The following is a 21451-nucleotide window of genomic DNA, read 5'->3' as shown; positions in this document are numbered from 1 at the left end:
GCCTTCTCAGTTGAATAAAAATCCACAGTTTTAAAAAAGTCCATCACTTAGGAAAAAACTTTTACTACTTCCCTCATGCAAGAGGCAATTTGTGAACACTGATTTATGAAAGCCAAAGAAGTAATTATATTGATGACATACACGCTGAAGAATATGAATAATCCCTTCTTGTCGGTAGAACTGTGGATCTGTTACTGAGATGGTTCTTTGAAGTTGCAGCAGTGATAAGAACTCTTCAAATTAGAAATCTTTAGATCAGGAATGTAATAATTGCATGTGTTGACGTTTAGGTCCTAACTGATTAGTCCTGTCTAACCTGATTTCTTATGTGCTTTGTGTTCAATTTTAGGCACCAAAGGAAGAAACAAAGGGGAATTTACAAATCTTCAAGGTGTAGCTGCATCTACAAATGGAAAAATATTAATAGCAGATAGTAACAACCAGTGTGTGCAGGTATGAGGATATGCCACTTTCAGTGTTTTTCTTTTTCTCCCTGCCCCCATAGCTCTGCCTTTTTTGTAGTCCCAGAAAGACACATTTTCTACAATTCAAGCAGATATAGAAAATACAAGGGAAGCTCAATTTGTTTATCATCCATTATCATTCTATCTTCTTGACCTGCAGCTATCTTTTTCAGATGTATACTATATCTAGTATGTATATCAGAGTTTATTTCCTCTCCTTATGATGTTTGGCAATGAATGAAAAAAAAAGTCATGCAATAACTTGGAAAAACGCTTTTTTGTAAATATAATTTTACATTGTAAATTTTTTCCCCCATGCTTTCAAACATAAATCTAGGGTAAGGTGCGACAAATATAATTTCTTAAGGAAATACAAATAGAAGAATAAACATATAGATGTAATTTTCAAATGGCTTTTAGTGTACTTAATTGACTTTTCTGTCTGCTATCATGATCAACTCTTTTCTGTGGTAGCACTTCTAACACCCATAATTTCTTGCCTTCTGTAACCTGTGTGAAAATCAAGCTGTTTTTTCTTTTTTTGCTTGCCATGTATCTTTTTTACCATTAACAATTTGTCATCGCTCTTCAGGCTGCCCATGTGGTAGCAATGAACACGGCAGCAGCATGTGGCTTGTTCTTCAGTATGTGAGAACCAGCAAGCCACATGCTGTAAGAACTCATTTCCAGGCCTTTTCAAAGAGACAAATATTCATCAGCACCCTCACGCTTCATAATTTGCAGCCACTTCAGAGGAATTTCAGTGTCTAGTTACCTGGCTTGGGGGCACAACCAGTGAACTTATTCTATGTTTTCTACAGACTTAGTGTTTGACTGTGGCTGAGTCACTCAGTGCCTCAGTTTCCTCATTTCTAATATGGGAATAATACCACTTCCTACCAGCTGAGAGAGACATTGTGAAGCTTAATTTACTAAGCCTGTTTGTAAAGTACTTTGAGGTCACTGAAGAAACAGTGCAATGTAAGTGCAGAGAATTTCTTTATTTTGAAATTAGGGTTCAAGTGCAAGCTTCTTCTTAAATTAGGCATATCACTTTCAAATATGGACTGTGTAAAAGTGCTTCAAGTTACCAGATCTCTTCCTGACTATAGTCATTAGTTCATTAGTGACTTCTAAAATCTAAGCTCCAAGAAATAGGTGATGGTAATATGGAGACTTAATTTTAAAACTTATGTTTTCTATTACAGATATTTTCCAATGATGGTCAGTTCAAAAGCCGTTTTGGCATACGAGGAAGGTCTCCTGGCCAGCTGCAGCGGCCAACAGGAGTGGCTGTGCATCCCAGTGGTGACATCATTATTGCAGACTATGATAACAAATGGGTTAGCATATTCTCATCAGATGGAAAATTTAAGGTACGAGTTACCATGTGAACTCTCCTGAGCTTTCTCTGTCTTCCAAAGGAATGCAAAGTAACATTGTTTTTCAAGAGACTGCATGTAAGTTAGTCTAAATTCCATTGCTGTGATGTGGAAACCCATGACACAGCCATGTTGTATAATTAATAGGAGGAGATCACAGTTGTGATGCTAATCTTATACCAAGTAGAGACAATATGTTCCACTTTACAGGTCTGCATACTAGGTGCTTGGATTCCTTTCTGTAACTTATGGTCGAGGATAGCTAGTGCCATCAAGTCTAGCTGGACTAGCTCAACAACCTTCATGTCATTAGTACTCTGATTGTACAGAAAGGTATGTGCAGATATGTGTGTACACACAGACAAACACAAAATCTTATGAGGAGTATGTGAAGCTCTGCACTGACATATGGAGGAGAAAAAGAAGGTAGCAGATTGATGATGCATTCCTCCACTCCATGTGTATCAGCAAATAACATATCTAATTCATGTAGGATCCTGTTGGTAATCAAAGCAAGAAAGGGCAGCTCAGGATGTTGTTCCAGTTCTACAGCACAGACAGGAGCGTTTTAGGTTGTGTGATTGTGCGATGACTGGAAAAACTGGAATACCGTAATAATGTCTTAGGTTTCAGAAATCAGAAATTCTGAGGAAAGCACACCTCTTATTTTCATATCACCTCTGATCCCTTTAATGGGAGTAAATTAAGATGGCAGCTACTGTGCTGTATTTATGATTGTCAACCTGCAGTATTTATTTTGCTTGGTTCAGGTGTAATTCCAGAGACAAGTAAACGTTGACTGTATTTGATGCTGTTCTCTGAATGCCTGTTACCAAGTCTGGTGGTGATGCTAGAAAGAGCCACCTATAGCAGCAGTTAGCAGTACTCACTGGTCATTCGGATCATGGATCTGCAGGGAAATTTCTACCGTAAGTTCTTAGTTCTAGAGTCCTACTTTGGAGAGAAATGGCCTATTTGGCTAATTTTCTGGCAGTCTGATGAGCAAAAACTTGGGTCCTGAGCTGCTCACGTGTGCACCAAGAAATGGCCTGCCTTTGAAAAGTCTTTGCAAAGTGACAAATGCTATAGCAAATAGGAGATAGTGCTTGTATAGTCCTCAGTGACCTCCATCTGAGAAACTGATGTCTATGCTTTTAAAAGTATCCAGATCATCTATAGACTTGAAAAAAAACTAAAACAATACTAATATGCAATGCAAGTGTTAAAAAAGTACAAATCACTTGCATTTGCAGAGAGTATGTGATTTTCCTTGTCAGCTAATTTTGAAAATGTGCAGCTACAGAGGAAAATCTTGGGTTTGGTTGAAGTCCTTGAATGAAATGGAAACACCAAAACAAACCCAAAGAAAGATGTAATTTAGTTAAGAATCCAAATATGCTGAATATCCTAAGTGTGTTTTAAATAATTATTAACATCTTTAATGTGAAACTGGCTTGATCTGAACACAGAGCATGGAGGGCTTGTTTTCCTTCCTTCTCAAGATATGCTGTAAATCCAGCATTTTGGATGGTGCCAGCTCTGGAGGAAAAAGCTCTGGAGAAGCCAGGACCCTATGTGTGATATACTACCAGCAGGGACAGAGGTATTGAATAAAAAATTAATTATTAATGTTGTTCCTCTGATGTGAAGCCTAGCTTTATTTTTAGTCAATATATTTGTTGGATTGCAAAAGCTATGCAATACTGGCAGTATTTGTGTGGTCTATACAAGTTAATGCATTGGACTTCATAGTTCTTGGAATTGGACTGATTAAATGAGAGATGAAACATCAATGTTGTAAAACACTATTTTTAGATTGAATGCAATAAGCCATATTTATGAGAGAAAAAAATAAATGTTTGCAGAAGTATTTTCTATATGGAGGATAGGTATAATCATATCTATGCAGGAGCTGGGTGCAGGGCAGGTGGCAGAGCATGTGCGTGGGGAGGGCAGGAGCAGGGCAAGGGGAGCACCAGGATGGAGACAAGGATGGGCACTGGGACCAGGTCCACACTCTGGGGAGCTGTTCTGGGAGAAGTGGATCCTGTATTGGTGCAGCACTGGTTGAGGGGGATGCTGTACTGCACACTGTGTAATCGGTGAGCTGTGCTGGGGGACAGGGGTGGGGGTGGGGGGAGCCCTGGGGACACACACATAGGGTTGGGAGGTTGTGCCCACCAAGGATAAGGCTGTAAGATGGTGCTTGGAAGGGATGGGGCTTGTACTGGGCATGATGGTGCAGGGCCAGGAACTGGACTCAGTGGTCCTTGTGGGTCCCTTCAAACTCAGGATATTCTGTGATGAGGTTATATAAAATATATTTGAAACACAGGACATAGGTATAACAGATCTAGCCTTTGGGAACTGGGCAAAGCCTCGTAATTTCTTGTGTGTTGGCAATGGTATTTCTTACAGAGGCTTTGTCAGATTAAATTGGGCAGCACTTGCTAAGATAACAGAGAAAGAGAGAGAGAGAATGGCATTTCCCTTCAAAGGACTGTGCCATGCAAGTCATTATATAAGACCTCTGCAGGTGGCCTGCTAGTTGTTAACTCAGCATTACCAGAAGTCTCTTCTGAACTTAATCTAACCATTTCTGATGTTGTCCCCTTTCTTCTGTATTTACTTACACTTACTCTCTCAGTGGCATTTTAATAGTCATATGAGCCAGAAGGCAAATTTCCCTGGAGCCAGGCCCAGGCATCTCCCTGCTTACAGCACTGGCATGACTCACCCCGGCAACCTCCACTGCCAGGCAGAAAAGTGTCACCTTCCTCAGCTGCTGGCAGCAACAGAGACAGAGCTCTGTTTTCTCAAGGCTGTTTTAACTTGCATAATGCAGAGGTGGACAAACTCTAATCTAAGGTTGCACCAAGACACAAGCATTTTAAAATGAGAGGCTGTATTATCGTGGTAAAGACTCAGATAGGGTCTTAGGATTTGGGGCTTCTATTTCTGGATATGCCACAGATCTCACAGGTGACTAGTGATCTTCCATTTCACTTCTCAGTGCTTTGTTTTCCTCATCTCTAGAAGGCATATAGCAGTGCTGGCTTCCTCTGTCAAATACTCTGAAATCGCTTAAGAAAACTGTTACAGCAGACATATCTCTAGGCTAAGGAGAGAGCACGTGGTGAAGCAGTAGCTTCTTACCAGTGTAGTGTTCAAACCTAGTGAAGGAACTGGACAACAGAGCCAAGAGAATGACTTCTAGTCCTCCAAGAAGAGAATTATTTTTCTCCTAGTCTTGAAGAGTTATGTGTAAGATAGCTTGTATCAACCAATCAGGGCTGCAAGTCAAGATCAAGTTTAGATGAGTGGAAAAAGATGAAAGGAAACATTTTATATGTCAGACTTTTTTTTTTCTTGTCTCATTAGAAGAATTAAAGAAAGAGCTATTTGAAGCTGGTTGTATGTTCAGATAGCAATAGGTAGTGTGGTTAAATGGTCACAGTTGAATTATGGTGGTTACGTGAATGATAAATTCATGTATTGTGCGATACTGCAGTGTGTAACAAAGCTCTATATCCTTATTAGGAAAGTTCTCAAACAGGGAAAGATGGTATGTTGAAAGTCTATAATTAATTCCTGATAATCGTGAACCTTTCAGACAGCAAGAAGATTGGTAGTGTTAACCTTAAAGCCCAAACACACTTACTTCTACAGTGGAAAAGTCCTTATAAATTTTACATAGGCTGGCTGATTTTTTTTTTTTACCTCTAGGAATATCCCACACTTGAATATTTTCCAGCCTGGTAGGGTGACTTTATAAACACATATTTGAAAAACAGTCTAAATTCCTAAGAGCCTATAAAAGAAGGGACATAATGTCCTTGACTGAATTCAATTAAACACATTATTTGTATTACGGGTTCACATGATTCATTATACTGTATTCATTTCTAATGGCAGAAAAGTCTGAAAATACTTCCATTCATGCAGTTAACAGGAGTGACTGGGTTTCATAATGTTCTGTTCTAAATAATCAAACCTATAATTCTAAGAAACCTTCTGAAATAAAAATATACAAAGAATATGTTCAGCCAGACCCAGTAATGTGTCATCAGCATATTTTGATCTAAACTGGAAACAGAGATTTTTAGTAAAAGGCACTGCAAACTCTAGCTGGATATACTTTATTGCTGCCTGCAAATTATATTTTAAATTCTGGTCCAAGGCCAGTGATTTTTATTACTCTTCTCAGCACTGAGTGGCCATTAATGTAGTATGTGATTTATTCATTTTATTTTTCCATATGTGTTTATATGGGCAGGAAGTCACTGTACTCACGAGTCTGAGTTATTTTTCCATAGGAATCCTGGAAAGATGGTAAGGAGGTGGTGCAATGTACAAGCAGACAAACACACGGACATCCTAGAGGAAAGAAGGGAATATGACTTAATCACCCCAAAGGAAATAAATCTACTGATTTGCATTTGATTTATGTTTTTGCTACTTTGTTGTTATGCAAACTTGAATAAATTTTGTAGGTCTGCTGGTATCTTTCCCCTTGTGAACACAAAGTAATTTTTAATAGTTTCTCCTGGGAATATTTTAGCATGATTCAATTAGGTGGATTTTGCCTAAATATTTAGCAATTTATAATCGTGTATGTACTTGAACATAAAAGAGACTCATGATGCCATTGTTGGCTAATCATAGTCTTGAAGCTGCAAGATTTACTCCCTGGAGTTTTCTTTATTTGAGACTGAAAGAGGTTGTGTAGTGACTTGGTACCAGACATCCTCAGGGAGCCCAGATGGTTTTATTTTAGGACAGTTCCTATTTTTACCTGCAGTCCCACCTATGAGAATGTACCATGGAGTAGGAGCATGGGACTTACTAAGGGTAGTAGAGCTCCTTCTGTTTGCTTTGAAAACATTAGGGACATCAGAGAAATGAGTTAGGTAATAGATATTCTTCATGCTTTGCAATCTGTCCCACCTTGATAGGTTCCACTACTACTCATGACTTGCAGGAGGTAGAGGAGAGAGGCAGAGAAGTCACAAGTAGATGTGGTAGTTGTGAATGTGGTTTAATGGTGAACATGGCAGTGTTAGGTTAATGCTTCGACTCAGAGGTTCTTTCCAACCTAAGTGATTCTATAATTCTAAGCATTGCTTGTTCTATGTGGTGATCCGTCCCACTCTGCAAAGGCAGTGAGGTGAAAAATGGCCTTGTTTCATAAACAAGATGAGTATTTTAGTATCTATGTAATTTAAATTCCAATAGAAACAGAAAAGTATACTCTTCACCAAGATATGGACCTCTCTTTGTAGGTCATGTCTCTCACAAATTACTACAGGATCTGAAAATTCTGGAATCCATAATTTCAGCACAGCCTGTTTGGTGGATTGTCTGTCCAGTACAGTAAAGATGCTGGCAAGAGACCAGACTTTTGAAACCAACCACAGATTTCCAAATCTGTGTATCAATTAAAAAAAAAAAAAAATCAAAAAAATCAAAAAGCAGGACACAAGTTGCTCCATTCCATCCCAAACAACCTTTTTTAACTGAAAGGTCAAAACTCAACTGATTTTATGTAGATTAGAACAGTTTATAGAATCGCTGCCTAAAAAAAGAGCAGAATGATGAAAAATGTGGAATGGGTTGTGAGGTGATCCTAGAATCTTCTTGGGTATATGCCCAGATAGTTCATGGATTCTTTGAAGGCTTTGTCTTAATTTCTGTTTGCTCTGTTGTTTAGATCCTCTTCTTAGATCCCCTTCTTTTTGATCCTCCTGAAAATTGGTTCTAACATTTTCTGATTTGACAGCTCTCTAACCTTTCCAAATAATTTACTCTGTGTGAGGTCCATCTCATCTCCACTGAATGTTTTTCCACTGAAATATTGTATACAATATTTGTTGCTGGTTATGCTGGCAGATGGTTTTGGTAGTTACAAGGCCTATTTAAAATGATGGAAATTATTTTATTTACCTATGACAAGAGCAAACTTTGATTTGTTTAGTGTTTCAAAGATGAATTCATTTGCTGTTTGGCAGCATGATCCTCTCTCCTTTGCAGTTTTCAGCTGACACTTCATGTGTCTAAGCAGAGAGTGAAGCAATCTGATGTGGATCTGGTGGAAGATAGAGAGGTTAGCCTGAGATTTAGCTCTGCTCAAATTCTTTCCAAGAGCACTCAGAAGATGCTGGTGTCTCATGAACCCAAGAAAGGGAAGAGAGGACATCATAGCCTACATCCCACTCACCTCTGATGCTCTAAGAGTGAACTCTGTCTGCTTTGAATGCAGGCAATGATGGAGGTGTATTTCCCTGTCCATAATCAGGTGGTTGTTGGACTCAGGAATAGAATGCAATAGGAGGCAGAAATCTTTTCGGATTGTCTGCCTATCCTGCTGGTACCCTAATGCTGGATATACAGACATTTCTTGACAGATGCTGTAGTTTGTCAAGACACACATGATTGTGTTTCTTTTGAGTTGTATGTTTGGACTCAGTTGCTGAGGTGGCAGATTTTTCACTCTAGAAAAGACATATATAAAGCAGTCTTTATTTCAGCTGAAGAAAAAATTATGAAGTACACAGTAAGAACTGATAAAAACAATTGCTTTCAACTGTTAATGACAAAAATGCCTCTCCGTCCTGCCGTGTGCCTGTAATACAATCTTCAAAATGTACTAACTAATTTCTACCATGCCAACATATTCTCCTGTTTTGTATTTTCCCTTTTAGGCCAAAATTGGGTCTGGAAAGCTCATGGGCCCTAAAGGTGTTTCAGTGGATCGTAACGGACACATCATTGTAGTGGACAATAAAGCATGCTGTGTCTTCATCTTCCAGCCAAATGGGAAAATAGTCACCAGGTTTGGTAGTCGAGGAAATGGTGACAAGCAGTTTGCAGGTACACTTGATGGTAATATGTAAATCCCCTTTTCTTGCCTCTTCTGCTCACATTTGCATGATGTTTGAGCATGTTGAAGATGCTATATCCTACTCATTTATCCTCTGGAAAGAGGTTCTGCTAAACATACAGCTCCTATTCACTTCACCATTTGTTTAATTAGTCAGGAAGACTGCAACATCTGTTCTGCAAATGCAGCTGTAACCAGATTGTTTTATCTACCTCTCTGTGCCTGGAAGCATTTCAGATCAGTGATCCAAGAAAGACTGATCTTAACTAGCATTTTATAAGTGCTTAGTAATGCCCACACTAAGCTGTTCATGATAATCAGCTCAAACACTGTGCTTCGTATTTCCAGTGATCAGATACACATAAACCAATGCCCCAAGTGGTAGCTTCCCACTCATTAGAAAATGAGTGTAACGGGATAGTGTTAAGATTGAGATCAGGAAGACAGTTATGCAATGGCCAATGTGACTTCGGGGAAATTGCCACTTAACTGACTGCTTGCACATGGTGTCTTTCGAGTAGAACATGCAATTAAGTTTAAAAAGAAACCCAATTGATGTATTTTAAGTGAGAAGCTGTTCTTTCAAAATTTGAAATGAAGATGCCAAATTACGTATGCAGGTCACTTTGCAGATGTTGGGTCACTGAGTATGTAGTCTGATTGGTCGGATGTTCTGACTGGTTCACAGTATAAGAGGGGCATATAGCAGTGGTATAACTGTTTTTATCATCATATCTCTTGCAATGTCTTTATGGCATAATATATATAATTTATGAGCACTTTGGCTCTAACACAGCTAGATTTTCTGGGTATCTTCAATTTCTTTCATTTTAAAATCTGTAAGAACACCTCCTGAATATAAGTGTGCAAATACTTCCTAACAATGCATTTGATAAACGTATCACGTCTCCTTGCTTATATGCAACAGAAAACACGTCCATACTCAGATCTTTTCATTGTAAAGGCTTTCATCTGTTTTACAGTTTACCCTGATACACTCTGAAAATTGAAACTGAGTTCTGATCTGTTTAATAACTCAAAATGGAATAAAGTATTTTGATTTGGGGACATTTGTTTATTAGTCAAATTTGCACACATAGTTCGATACACAATGTAAACCAAAAATGCACATTTTTCCATGACAATGATCTTCTATGTAACTTTTGTATTTATCCTAAAACTTGTTATCTGAAATGCTTGTAAGATGTGAGCACAAAGAGCATAGAATATTTCAATTAAGACTTTACATTAACATTTTTGAGAACTATTTTCAGTGTATACACCATTTTATGCCTAAGCACTACGTGTTTTGAGTTGTTAATAAGCACATAAATCTCTGTATAGTCATATGTATACAAGAGAGGGAGAAATGAACAATGCTTTTGGTAACAATAGCTGACAACTGGTTGAAAAAGAAACTGTTTACAAAAAGCATCCTGAGCTTTTAAAAAAAACCTCACGAAATAAAACTACTCCTACTTTGAAACTGGTATTCCCAATTTGGCTATTATTGCTCAGAAGCCAAACATAATATCCTGGCAGGCTGAATTTATTTTTTTTTAATTTAACAATACTTTTTGTTTTAATGCTACTGTTATTTTTTTTATTTTTTCTTCTTCTGCATTGCAGGTCCTCATTTTGCAGCTGTAAACAGCAACAATGAAATCATCATTACAGATTTTCATAACCATTCTGTCAAGGTACTGTCAATTAATGGCAAATTGGAAAGTTGCCATTTTTATTTATTATGGTACTTTCTTGAGGAATATTAAGTATTGTTAAAGAGATCAGACTCCATATATATGAGCTTTGATATAAGGACATGTGGTGGGTTCACCTTGGCTGAACGCCACGTGCCCACACAGCTGCTCTATCCCTCCCCTTCCCAGCCAGACAGGGGAGAGAGTAAGGTGGGAAAAGAAAACAACATAAATCATGGGTTGCAATAAGGCAGTTTATATTCATGCAAAAAAAGAAAGCAAAAGCAACGTGCGTGTGCACAAAGCAGAATCCAGCAGTTAACCTCTACTTCCCATAAGCAGCCGTGATCGGCCACTTCTCTGAGAAGCAGGGCTCCAGCACGTGTATGGTTGTCAGCAGGCAGCTGTCAGAGACAGTGAGTGCCTCCAGTCCTGCTCTTTGCTCCAGCTTTTATATCTGGGTTGACGTCATATGATCTGGAATATCCCCTTGGTCAGTTTGGGCCAGCTGGCCTGCTTGGGTCCCCTCCCAGGATCTTGCCCTCGACTGAAGAAGGAATGTTACAGTGATGATGCTGTGCTCAGCAGTAGCCAAAACATGGGCGTGTTATCAACACTCCTCTAGCTACCAATGCAGAGCACAGCACTGTGAGGGATGCTATGGGGAAATAAATTCCGGCTCTGACAGCATGTTCAGAGAACTTTGCATGCAGTGCATTTCTTAGTGAAGATATAGTCCCTTGCCTTTGGTGTCGCTATAATGACCTCTAATTCAACTGCTCAAACATAAGCTGTACCTGATACAAATAATTTTGACTTAGTTATTAGCATTTTATTAGCACTTTACCAGCACTTTACCAAACCTGTTATAGTCCCTATGTTCTGTCCTATTTTAAGAGTCTGATAACTGCTTTTGAATTTCCCAGTAAGAGCTTTCCACATTTCTAGCTGAACAAAGTTAAAACAAAGTAAAGATATGTGACAGTCTTCAAATTCCACACCTGTAAGCTTGAAGATTACCGAATCCATTTACAATCAGATCTCTTAAAAACTGTGTAACCATTGGTTTTCATTCAGTACCTCCTGCATTGGGCAGAACTGGCCACTAGTCCTTACACCCACGGGAAGTCCTGACTCATGGCCTGTTAAAACAGTCATGGTAAGATAGAGAAGTATATTCGTTTGTCCCAGTAATAAACCAAAACAAGGATACATGTGTTGAGAGGTCATGTGTTGGAAAGTGTATATGAAGGAGATAAAGGCCATTTCCGAAATTACTCACCTGTGCATGTTTGTTCTCAGGCATTCCCTTTCAGACGCTTTCCATGTCTGCTCTTTTTCCCTCCCTCACCATGAAGCAGCATCAGGTGGACACAGGCAGAATGCTGTCCTATCTGGGTTCTCAGGCCACATGCATCAAGTCCCATGCACCAATGAAATGCCTGAGATTTCACCTAATGGATGCCTATTTTGATTGAACACAAATATGGACCCTCAGTCTAGCTCTTCACTGTTCATAATTGCAATGATAAATCTTACATATTCACCTGAAATAGGAAGTTGCTGCCTAAACATAGATGCTTTCATGTCCTGAGCAGTGCTGAATCATCTACCTTTTGAACAGCAACCTTGCTTGCGTATCGTTTTGGAATTTGTGAGGAAGTAGCAACTTGTGGTTTGGATTACAACACAGAAATCAAGACTGCTGCAGGAGCCTTAAAGCAGAATGTTTAGCAGCAGGATGCCTATGATTCCATAAATTACCCCTCCACAAGCATGGCTTGCCTGGTAACAAGAATGCCTGGAGAGGCTTAACAACAAGGGAAAACTAAAATGAAAAAAAAGCAAGTGAAGACATGTAAGAAGTGTGGCATCTTAGGGAATTTATAATTATTACATTTCTAATGAGAACAGAGTGTTCCCATCTGTCTCTGGCATGACTAAGTGGGATAAACATGTTATTTGTTACAACTGGGTGCTAACTGGAGAAGATTCTTATTTTTGTAGTGCTGTCTAAATTGGTACAGATAACTGTTGACACTCTGGAGAGCAGAGTGTATAATCTGGGAGCAGAGTACATCTTGTTTTAAATAATAAATTAATTTATAAATAACTAAATAAATTAATTTCACTCTTCTGGGTCCCAAAGCCTCTTCCTGCCACCAGTGTTTTGAATTAAACATGCTCACTCAGCAACATTATTCTCCCTCCCCCATTAACCTCCAAGCATGTTCCTTCCCTCAGGCATCTTCTATGGAAAATCCTGCACAGTGTAGGCTTCTCTCTCATTTGGTCACTTTAACCCAAGGAGAGAGCAATACATCTTTGCCTGGTTTTTTCATTAGTTGACTTTTTTTCTATTTTCTTTAATCACCTGAGGTACCAACCAAGTACTTCATTAATTTCCCTTCCCAAATGCTTTTTCTCTGTTCACTGTGGGTGAACAGGATGATTTCCTTGCATCTTCCACCTTATTAGCACTTGGCACTTGTCAGGTCTTTGCATTTTCTTGTGCAAGCCACAGTCAGTCTCTAAGAATACAGTTGGACCTTGTGCTATAGCTGGGTCTGGGTCCAAAGTGGACCAAAATATTTTAGAAATGGCTATGGTATTATGTAAGAGACAAATTCTGTATCTCAGTTGGTCCCATTGGTGCATTCAGGTCACTGACACAATAGTCATTGACCAGTTCTGTAATTCTACTGTCTAAACCTGTTACCATCACAGAGAATTCAGTTGCTGAACTGTCCATACAGAGAGCAGCATGCCATGATTCTCAGTGTGTGTTAGATTATGGAAGTCAGAGAAGGGTGTATCTGCTTCGCTGTGTTTCAGTTCTACAGAAACACAGAACCCAGTGCTGCATCTGCCCTCAGCTCTTTTTAATTCGAGATGGGCAAGCTGTAGAAGGGTTCTGGGGCTCTTCACCTCTGTGTTTGAGCTGAATCAGATGTTAAGTGGGAAGGGAAAGACTGTACAGTGTAATGGAGCTGGAGGGAGAGATGGATACCTTTTCTCCCGTCTTCTGTGTGTGTGTGTGTTCCTGGGGAATCTTCAATTCCTACTTTCACTGGCAGGTGAACTGGTACTAGTAGAATACTAATATTGATGCGATGCCATATTCAGGTTTTTGTTTTAACCCATACAGGTATTTAACCAGGAGGGAGAATTCATGCTGAAGTTTGGATCAAATGGAGAAGGAAATGGACAGTTTAATGCACCAACTGGAGTAGCTGTAGATTCTAATGGAAATATTATTGTAGCAGACTGGGGAAACAGCCGAATACAGGTAGAACTTTCCATATTTCAAGGGTGCTTGATTAAGAAAACTAATGGATTGATAACTCTGGCCACTGAAGTCTTCAGACTGCCCAAGAAACACAATGGCAAAAATTAGAAGTGATGTGGTTTCTCACCTTTTATATGCCTCATTCCTGGCCTGTCCACTTTTAAAATTGATGATGTCAGATGATAGGCTTTCCAGTGTGACTGCTAGCAATTCTGATGGTCACTGTGACCAAGGCTTTTGTCTGCAAGTAGTTCCCCAAAAGCTATTGGATGACTTATGCAACTTGCAAGCATTGCTGAGATGAAAAAGCAAATGACCTGAGGCAAATGCAGCAGATTTTTATCATCTTTTTAAATATTGAGAAACTGTTCTGCTTTTAAGTTATGAGAGTTGCACTCTTTTTATCTTTCAAGTGCTAATCACATGGTCTTCTTATTTGCCAAAGAATACCCAATAAATAACTAAGTGTATGTATTATTTCCACTGAATACAAAAATGAGAGATCTGCCTATGAGTTGTTCTCAGGAAGCACTATCAACAGGGTAAACAAATTCCTGTTTTTTTCTGTGTGGGAACCTATGAGTCAGGCTAGCCATGACAGTAATATTTTTTAGGAAAACAACATGTTGGTTGAGTTCCTGATTGAGTTTGATTTATTGTAGTTGCCTATTTTTAGAACAAGGAACAGCCAAGGTGCTTTTTATTATTATTACTTCATTGTGTGTTTAATTCTTGCCAAAGATCCTGACAGCTTTAATTAGCTCTTTTGAACAAGAAAATACATTTTTAGATAAACTTGCGTATTATGAGATAACAGAACAGATTTTGCCCTTGTTTGTTCTAGTGTATGTCAACTGTTTCAGAGATGAGAAGTATAACAGTATAATTGAGAGCAGACTTGTGTCCGCTATTTTTCTTTTTTATTCATAACATTTATTCTGTGCTTTCTCACCCTCTAAGGTTTTTGATGGAAGCGGATCGTTTTTGTCCTACATTAACACCTCTGCTGACCCACTTTATGGTCCCCAAGGTCTGGCCCTTACTTCAGATGGCCACGTCGTAGTTGCAGACTCTGGAAATCACTGCTTCAAGGTCTATCGATACTTACAGTAGCAATGAGCTCTGGAGCTGGATAATCACCCACCCTTAAGAAAAGACTGGTCCTAGAGATCCAATGCAAGATATCTCCTACTTTGAGTTCATTTTTAATAATGAAGGAGTCTCTTATGGACTTCCTGTGATAATTTCCAAACTTACCTTGTTTACATAGGACTTGCACCTCTTATGTTTCTCACTGAACTTTTTGTTGCAAGGGTTAATAAAATAAGTCTTCTTTCACTGAATTCATAAAGACAATGTGAAATTAAACACAAACTGCAAGCTATGGAACTGGAATTAACTAATTAGGCAAAAATGAGAAAAGTTTGGGAAAAGTCCCCAAAGCCTTTTGACGACTGCGAAGGGGTCAGACCTTCCAAATTTAAAGAAGTATCATTCTTATGCATTATTTAACCCAGAGGTGATCCTGGGAATCTTCTAGATCTCATTATCATGGTAGGTATTACACTTTTAACATTCTTCAGTCTTACTATCTATAACAAGTAGGTCTTTTTAGTATAAGGTTAAGTCTCACACAATCCGTCTAGCTCTAACTGTCAGACCTAACACAGCTCAACGTTTAGCACTATGAGGATCAATGCAAATTCCCTACTCACGTGGAATTAATGAAGGATTGTTTCATATGCTTGTTTTTCACTCTTCCTCTTGCTCAATGTGCAGGAAGGACTTTGCAGAGACCGGACATTTCTAAAGCTCTGGAAAAACTTAATTGTAGCGATACATTAGTGGGAATGGAATTTCTGTATAATGACAGACCTTTTGACACCAAACTAGTTCATTAGGATCAGGGTTATTACAATGTCAACTCAATTAACCTCATATGTGCCACTCTTTCGTATGTGTTCATTGCCGTGTTTCCTTGCGGCAACTCATTGTATTAACCAATAAAATAAAATGCAGCATCACACAGGACAGAAAGCCAGAGAGGTACCCCTGTGGAGGACCTACATTGTACAACCAAAGGAACTGTGGAAAACAGAGGTTGTATAGGAAAGCCAAGGGTTACCAAAGCTATTTGTTTTTATGTGAGAAAAAATACAAATAAGAATGAATTTGAACCAATTCCTGAAGTCCTTCATTAAAGGGAATTTTGTTAGAGGACAAAATAAGGACTGGGAAATCTGTTCCGATTTGTTTGTTTGTATGTATGTATGTATGTATGACTGATTGACATAAAAATAAAAAAAAAGTAAATGTGGGTTATTTCAGCAAACTGGAACGTATGTATGACATTTGACAATGGCAGTACTCTGAAAAATGTCCCTCCTTCTTCTGCCAGATCTCTCTTCTGTGTTCTTTGTTAAAGTATTAATTTAACTGGAAATGCTTACAGTCATATTTCTGTTTTTAATGTTTGGTTTGTTGGAGTTTTTTAAGTGTGAACTTGTCCTTTTTAAAGTAGCATTTGCTTTATTATTTCTAAATCCAATGGTCAAGGGATAAATTGCTACTGTAGCCTAATGTAGATAGAGTGGTGCTCTCTCTTAAATCTCATTTGAGAAGCTAGTGAGCTTGCTGCCAATGCCTACAATGACCTGAGAAGTGCTGTCTTTCTTTTCTCATTTTTAGGCCTAGAAACAAAAGGGCATTGGGTCAGAAATGAGGGAGTATTTTAAGCATGTCTTCAAAATGCAAAGAAATCTTTGATAAAATTACTTGTTAAAAGTATTTGTCTTATTTCTAAAAGGTTAAGGTGGTTGTTTCAATCAATTTGAAAAGAGTAATGGTTTTTTTGTAAAGTTGCATTTGACTTGTAAAAATGCAGACCCCAAGGTTCTTAAATGGGGAACTTGTCTGGTTTTTAATTACTTTTTCTTAAAGATATTTCCTTCTCTTTCCCTTGTTTATTTTTTGCACATAGAGCCAATGTATGAATTTTCATGCAAATATAAGTTTCCTTATTTCATTGGAATAAATATTTTGTGCATGAAGCTTAAGGTTGGACTGTATAATGCAGCTGAGAAACTGATGGTAACATTTATGGAATATTAAAACTCAAGTTTGTTATTACCAAGAGAACGAAATATCCTCTGCTTGAACTGAGTTTGTCCTAAAATTCTGAAGATGGTATCTCAGTCATTACACAATAAACTGTCCTATCAAAATTTAACAAAGTTGTAGATCAGATTTTCATTCTAAGTGTCCTTATAAGCAACCTTCTGGTAAGCAAACAGTTTCTGATATTGGAAGGTCTTTAAATGGCACATTTATTAATGAAGACAAGGTGCGTAGCATTTTAACTTTATTTATTAGCAAAGAGAAGAGGTTGCACAGATTCTATGAGATAAAAACTTTAAGAGAAAATGAAAAATGTGCTGTTGCTGTCAGTTATTGTATCTTGTTCCAAATATGGATTTTTATAATACAATGTTACTAAACTTGCATGCTTACCCCTCAGAAAACATCGCCAAATCCTCTGCTTTCAGGAACTTTGAGAAGCATAGAAATCAGATCCTAGCCTATATATCAAAACATATACTTAATACTGTACTATTTCATGTACACACTTTTCTTCAAAAGCTTTTCAGTCCCTTTGGTCCAGCATTGTGTACTATTATTTTATATAACCCTTGTCAACCCAGTCCATCCTGATGAAATACGGAATTCTGCACACAACCCCATTACAACCCAGCTAAAAGCTATTAGGGATTTTGTGGATTTTTTCTTAAAATTGAGTAGTCCCTTTTCAGGACTTTTAGATATTATCACCAGAGAAGCACCTGAAACATGTCACTAATTTTGAGTTCCTTCTGATAGCAAATGCGGCCAATTACGATTTCAAATTCAGTGGCATTCCCTTCCAAGGTCTGACCTTATCTGCCTGGCACTGGGACACTGAGAAACACATTGCTTTTACAGTGTGCTTCTGAAGCCAATTTCACTAAAATGCTTGGCTTACACACCTTACAAAGAGCAACCAAAGCAGAAATTCTGTACTAAAAAACTGGCAGATTTTTTTCTCATCTAATTAAGGGAACGTCAGAATTGCACTATGTGATTTGCTGAGTTGTTAGCATTTATTAAAGGCTTTATAGGCACGCTGCTGCCAGACTTCAGGTATAACCAAATGTTCCCTTGCTTTCCCTGGAATGCTAATTGACTAGCAGCACAGCATGAATGGTGAAAGTATGTGCTTCATTTAACTAATCTTCAACTCAAAAGTAATCTCAAAAGGTTATTAGATCTTGTGTCATTTGGAGCATTTTAGGACAAACTAGCCAACTGCATTTTCATTGTTTTGTAAATAGAATAAAATAAAAGGATCTGTTCAGATAAATCCAATATAAGCAGTAGGAGATTTTTACATAGGCTAAACCAGCACCAATGTAGCTGAAAAAGAAATGGAAAATGGTTTAGGCACGCATTTGCCTAATGAAAGTGGATAGTTATTTATTAGTACATGCACATCTGCTCTGTAAAAGCTAGAGGGCTTTTCATTTTATGTCGATATTTTTTATAACTAAGGATCTAGTGTTGCCATGAGAACTATAAGTGCCCAATATGTTCTGTTTGTTATAAAGAAATGACTTTCAGTTGTGAGAGACAGCTCGTTATGAAATCATGATGTACATGGAAAATTTTCTTCAAGAATTGTGAGCAGTGATTATTTGTGGAAAAGTGTGCGAAAGGTATTTGTGCTAAAGAGGGGGAAGATTCCTAACAGGTCCTGTTATTCTTGACACATGTACAGCACTTCAGTTGATGTTTGTGAGCAACACAGCCTTAACCCTAACACTTTTCCTTTGGCTTTATGACATGGGAATGTTCCCTCAGATGCATAGTGCAGCAGCCCCTGTTAGAAATCTCTACCAGTTGATATTCTGCAGCTTTCCAGTTCTAGGAGTGAGTGGGTTTTTTTCATGTTTTGTTTTTTTTTTTAAGTTTTTGTACATTCCATCTTTGTAAGTCAATCTCATGTTTTGTGTATATGTAAGCCTTGCACTCTCTTGAAACTCATAATGAAATATTCTTCTCACTTGTTTTTTTTTATTGTTGTTGGTTTTGGTTGGGTTTTTTAATCCCTATGAGGCTAAATACAACCTTTTTCTCCTTAAGGTCAAGGATGAAAGATGTGCATCAAAGTGTTTGTGTGTGTGTGTGTGTAGTTTTAGCTTCCTGTGTGCCACAGTATTCTTGATGCTTTAGCCGATGATTAAAAAAAAATTACTCTGTCTTGGAAATGTAGGAAAACCAGAGTCAAATGTGTACCTTTACCACGCACAAAAATTTCAAATAATAAAAATAAAGCTTGTTTCCTCCGTTATTTTCATGGTTGAGGATTTATTTCTGATATGTCTCATATTCACTGTCTGTAAAAGTAGCCCCATAATGCAGGAAGACAGGTAATTTTTTCCAGTTTTTTTCCCTGATGCCACAGGTCACAAGAAAACTGACTTTTTTTCATAGGTGTTAGACTTTTACGTAGACACAGAGGAGAGAGGGACTTGAGTTGTTCTTGGGAAGACGGTGGAGAGTTGGAGCTTCCTTATCTCCTCCTTTCCTTCTTCAGTCCAATAATCAAAATTAACATTTTCACTGGTGGCAGTAAGATTATGAGTCATAAACTTTTCCATTTGCATCACAGAAGTACACAGTACCTTTTAGCTATGCCGTGCTATCATCTTTCAAGAGTCTGCTGCAGAAAATCAAATATAAATTATTGTGGAAGAACAGAAAATTTGCCTTAGGAGTTCAGTCTGTATTCCTGTAAGAACAAATTTTCAGTTCATGTTAACTTTCATTTTACATAATACCTATGTCTTCTTTGTCACTGGTGAACTCTCCAAACCTGAATCATTTAAGAACTCAGTGTGATTGGGAACCTGCTCACAAAGATAAACAGAATCTTCAGATATACCAATTCCTTGTTCTTTAGGCTGAAGTTTTCTCTCACATCCAGCTGTGCTGCTCTGCAGTTAGCTATCCCCACAGTCTGCTGACGGTTAATGTGAATGCTGCCTAATTTGGACCAGCCAAAAGTATCTCAGTGACTGGAACAGTCAATGTAATTTCTGTGGACAGATGGTCTCCGTAGGCAGGCCCCAGCTGTGCTGGTGGAATAGATACCCACCACTTGCTACTCATTTGCTACGTCCAGTTGAAGACCACTGCCCCTCTGATCTGTTGGCTGAGCTAGGTGTGTGAATGACTTGTTCTTTCAGTGAAATGCCTAGTTACCAAAAACCTAGTATTTAAGTAACTCATTTCAATGCTAATATTGGTGATGCTTACTTCAGCAGCTCTGCCTAGCAAAGCTGTGGAAGCTGTCAGTTTTGGAGGAGGGCCAACTAGCATTTCTCACTGGGTTAAGATGTTTGTAGGGAGAACATCTGCTTACAGTCCAAATGCTCATTTGAGGCTGAAATGAGGCAGCAGATGCTGCAGAGACTAGCCTGTATGGGACACTCATGGATCATATTGTTTCCTGATAACTGGTCACAGCCCATGACTGACTGCTTGGACCTCAGAGAAGTTGGTATGACCTCCCATGGGTGAGCATCTCTTAGAGCTCTCCTCGTCCTCCATGGTTAAGCTCTACTGCTGTCAGTCATATGGGTGTTGTGTGAGGCAGCCAAAGGACTCAAAAGGCTTGCTGTTACACTTCTAGAAATAAACTGATCTGCTATTCAATGTGAATTCTTCCCTTCTGCTGAAAAAAATAGCTCATGTAATTTAGAGACTGCGCTATGGCACATATGGTATTGAAGGAACAAAACTAAAGTAGGACAATTTTTGTTCTCCTACTTCCTAGCCTTCCTGCCATTGTCACTTTAGTGTCCTTTCAAAACAGAATTTCCGAATGTCATTCAATTACAGATTTGTAAGAGCAAAGTGGAGGGTACAAATTTCATCTCATCCAAGCATATTTTAACACTGATGAAGCACTGCACTTTGTCTAACTCAGGAACAGTAGAAAACTATTTTGACTGGTACTTAAACGTCCTGGTCAGACACCTAGCATAGAAAATTTAGCCCAAACTGTTAAAGCTTAAGGAAATCACAGGAAAATGAGAACAATCTTCTAATAGAAAGGTACAGTTATGAGTCCACCTTCCACAGTGTTTCCATCCATTGTCTTGTTTTTAGAATCATAGCATATGACTAGCAGTTTTGTGAAATACCACATTTAGCCATTCTGAAGCCAATTAAAAATGTCAGACTTTTATGTATTTTAGGAATCATTCATTCCACTTTACCCAGTAACAGAAAACCACCCTCAAATGACACAGCATGAGATACTACTGTGTGTTCTCCTTCTGTTTGAGACTTCTTTCACCCCATGGTCTTTCAACTAATTACTTTTGAGCTGGTACTGCAAAACGTGGGAGGTGTTAGGGAATCTCTAATTACAGAGCAAATTCGACCCAGTAGTGTGGCCATGAAAAGGCTTCAGAGCTGCCAGTGCAGTCAGGGTAGCTGAGAGTGGCTGTCCCCAGGGGGCATGGACAGAGAAAACCTGTCGATACCCACCATCGCCTGAGAGCATGACCTAATGTTTCCGTGACAAATGGGCTGTCTTGGTTGCTGCGACCACTGCTGAAACAAGGAATGCCTTCCAGCTGTGGTTCCACGTGTGCGCTCCAGCCATGTATGGGCTCTACCTGGGGGAGTGACCC

The 21451-nt window shown here is 38.6% G+C and overlaps 1 protein-coding gene across 17 annotated transcripts in view; it reads left to right on the top strand.

The window, feature by feature from the left end:
* The window catches only part of TRIM2 (tripartite motif containing 2), a 90954-nt gene extending 71856 nt beyond the window's left edge, over window positions 1-19098 (top strand). For 15 of the 17 annotated variants that reach the window (XM_027635742.1, XM_027635735.1, XM_027635731.1 and 12 more), the window contains 6 exons: window positions 350-453; window positions 1673-1840; window positions 8548-8728; window positions 10356-10426; window positions 13575-13715; window positions 14676-19098. In XM_027635742.1, coding sequence (XP_027491543.1) covers window positions 350-453; window positions 1673-1840; window positions 8548-8728; window positions 10356-10426; window positions 13575-13715; window positions 14676-14828 — 818 coding nt within the window. In that variant the 3' untranslated portion in view covers window positions 14829-19098. The remainder of the gene's footprint in view (window positions 1-349; window positions 454-1672; window positions 1841-8547; window positions 8729-10355; window positions 10427-13574; window positions 13716-14675) is intronic. The other 2 variants (XM_027635746.1, XM_027635747.1) reach the window with 1 other exon arrangement.
* The last annotated feature ends 2353 nt before the right edge of the window (window positions 19099-21451 follow it).

This window comes from Corapipo altera, unplaced genomic scaffold, assembly GCF_003945725.1.
Source record: "Corapipo altera isolate COAL_440 unplaced genomic scaffold, ASM394572v1 22b, whole genome shotgun sequence".
Classification (NCBI taxonomy): domain Eukaryota; kingdom Metazoa; phylum Chordata; class Aves; order Passeriformes; family Pipridae; genus Corapipo; species Corapipo altera.
Note: the sequence above shows the minus strand (reverse complement) of the source record. Positions and strands in the feature narration are given on the sequence as shown.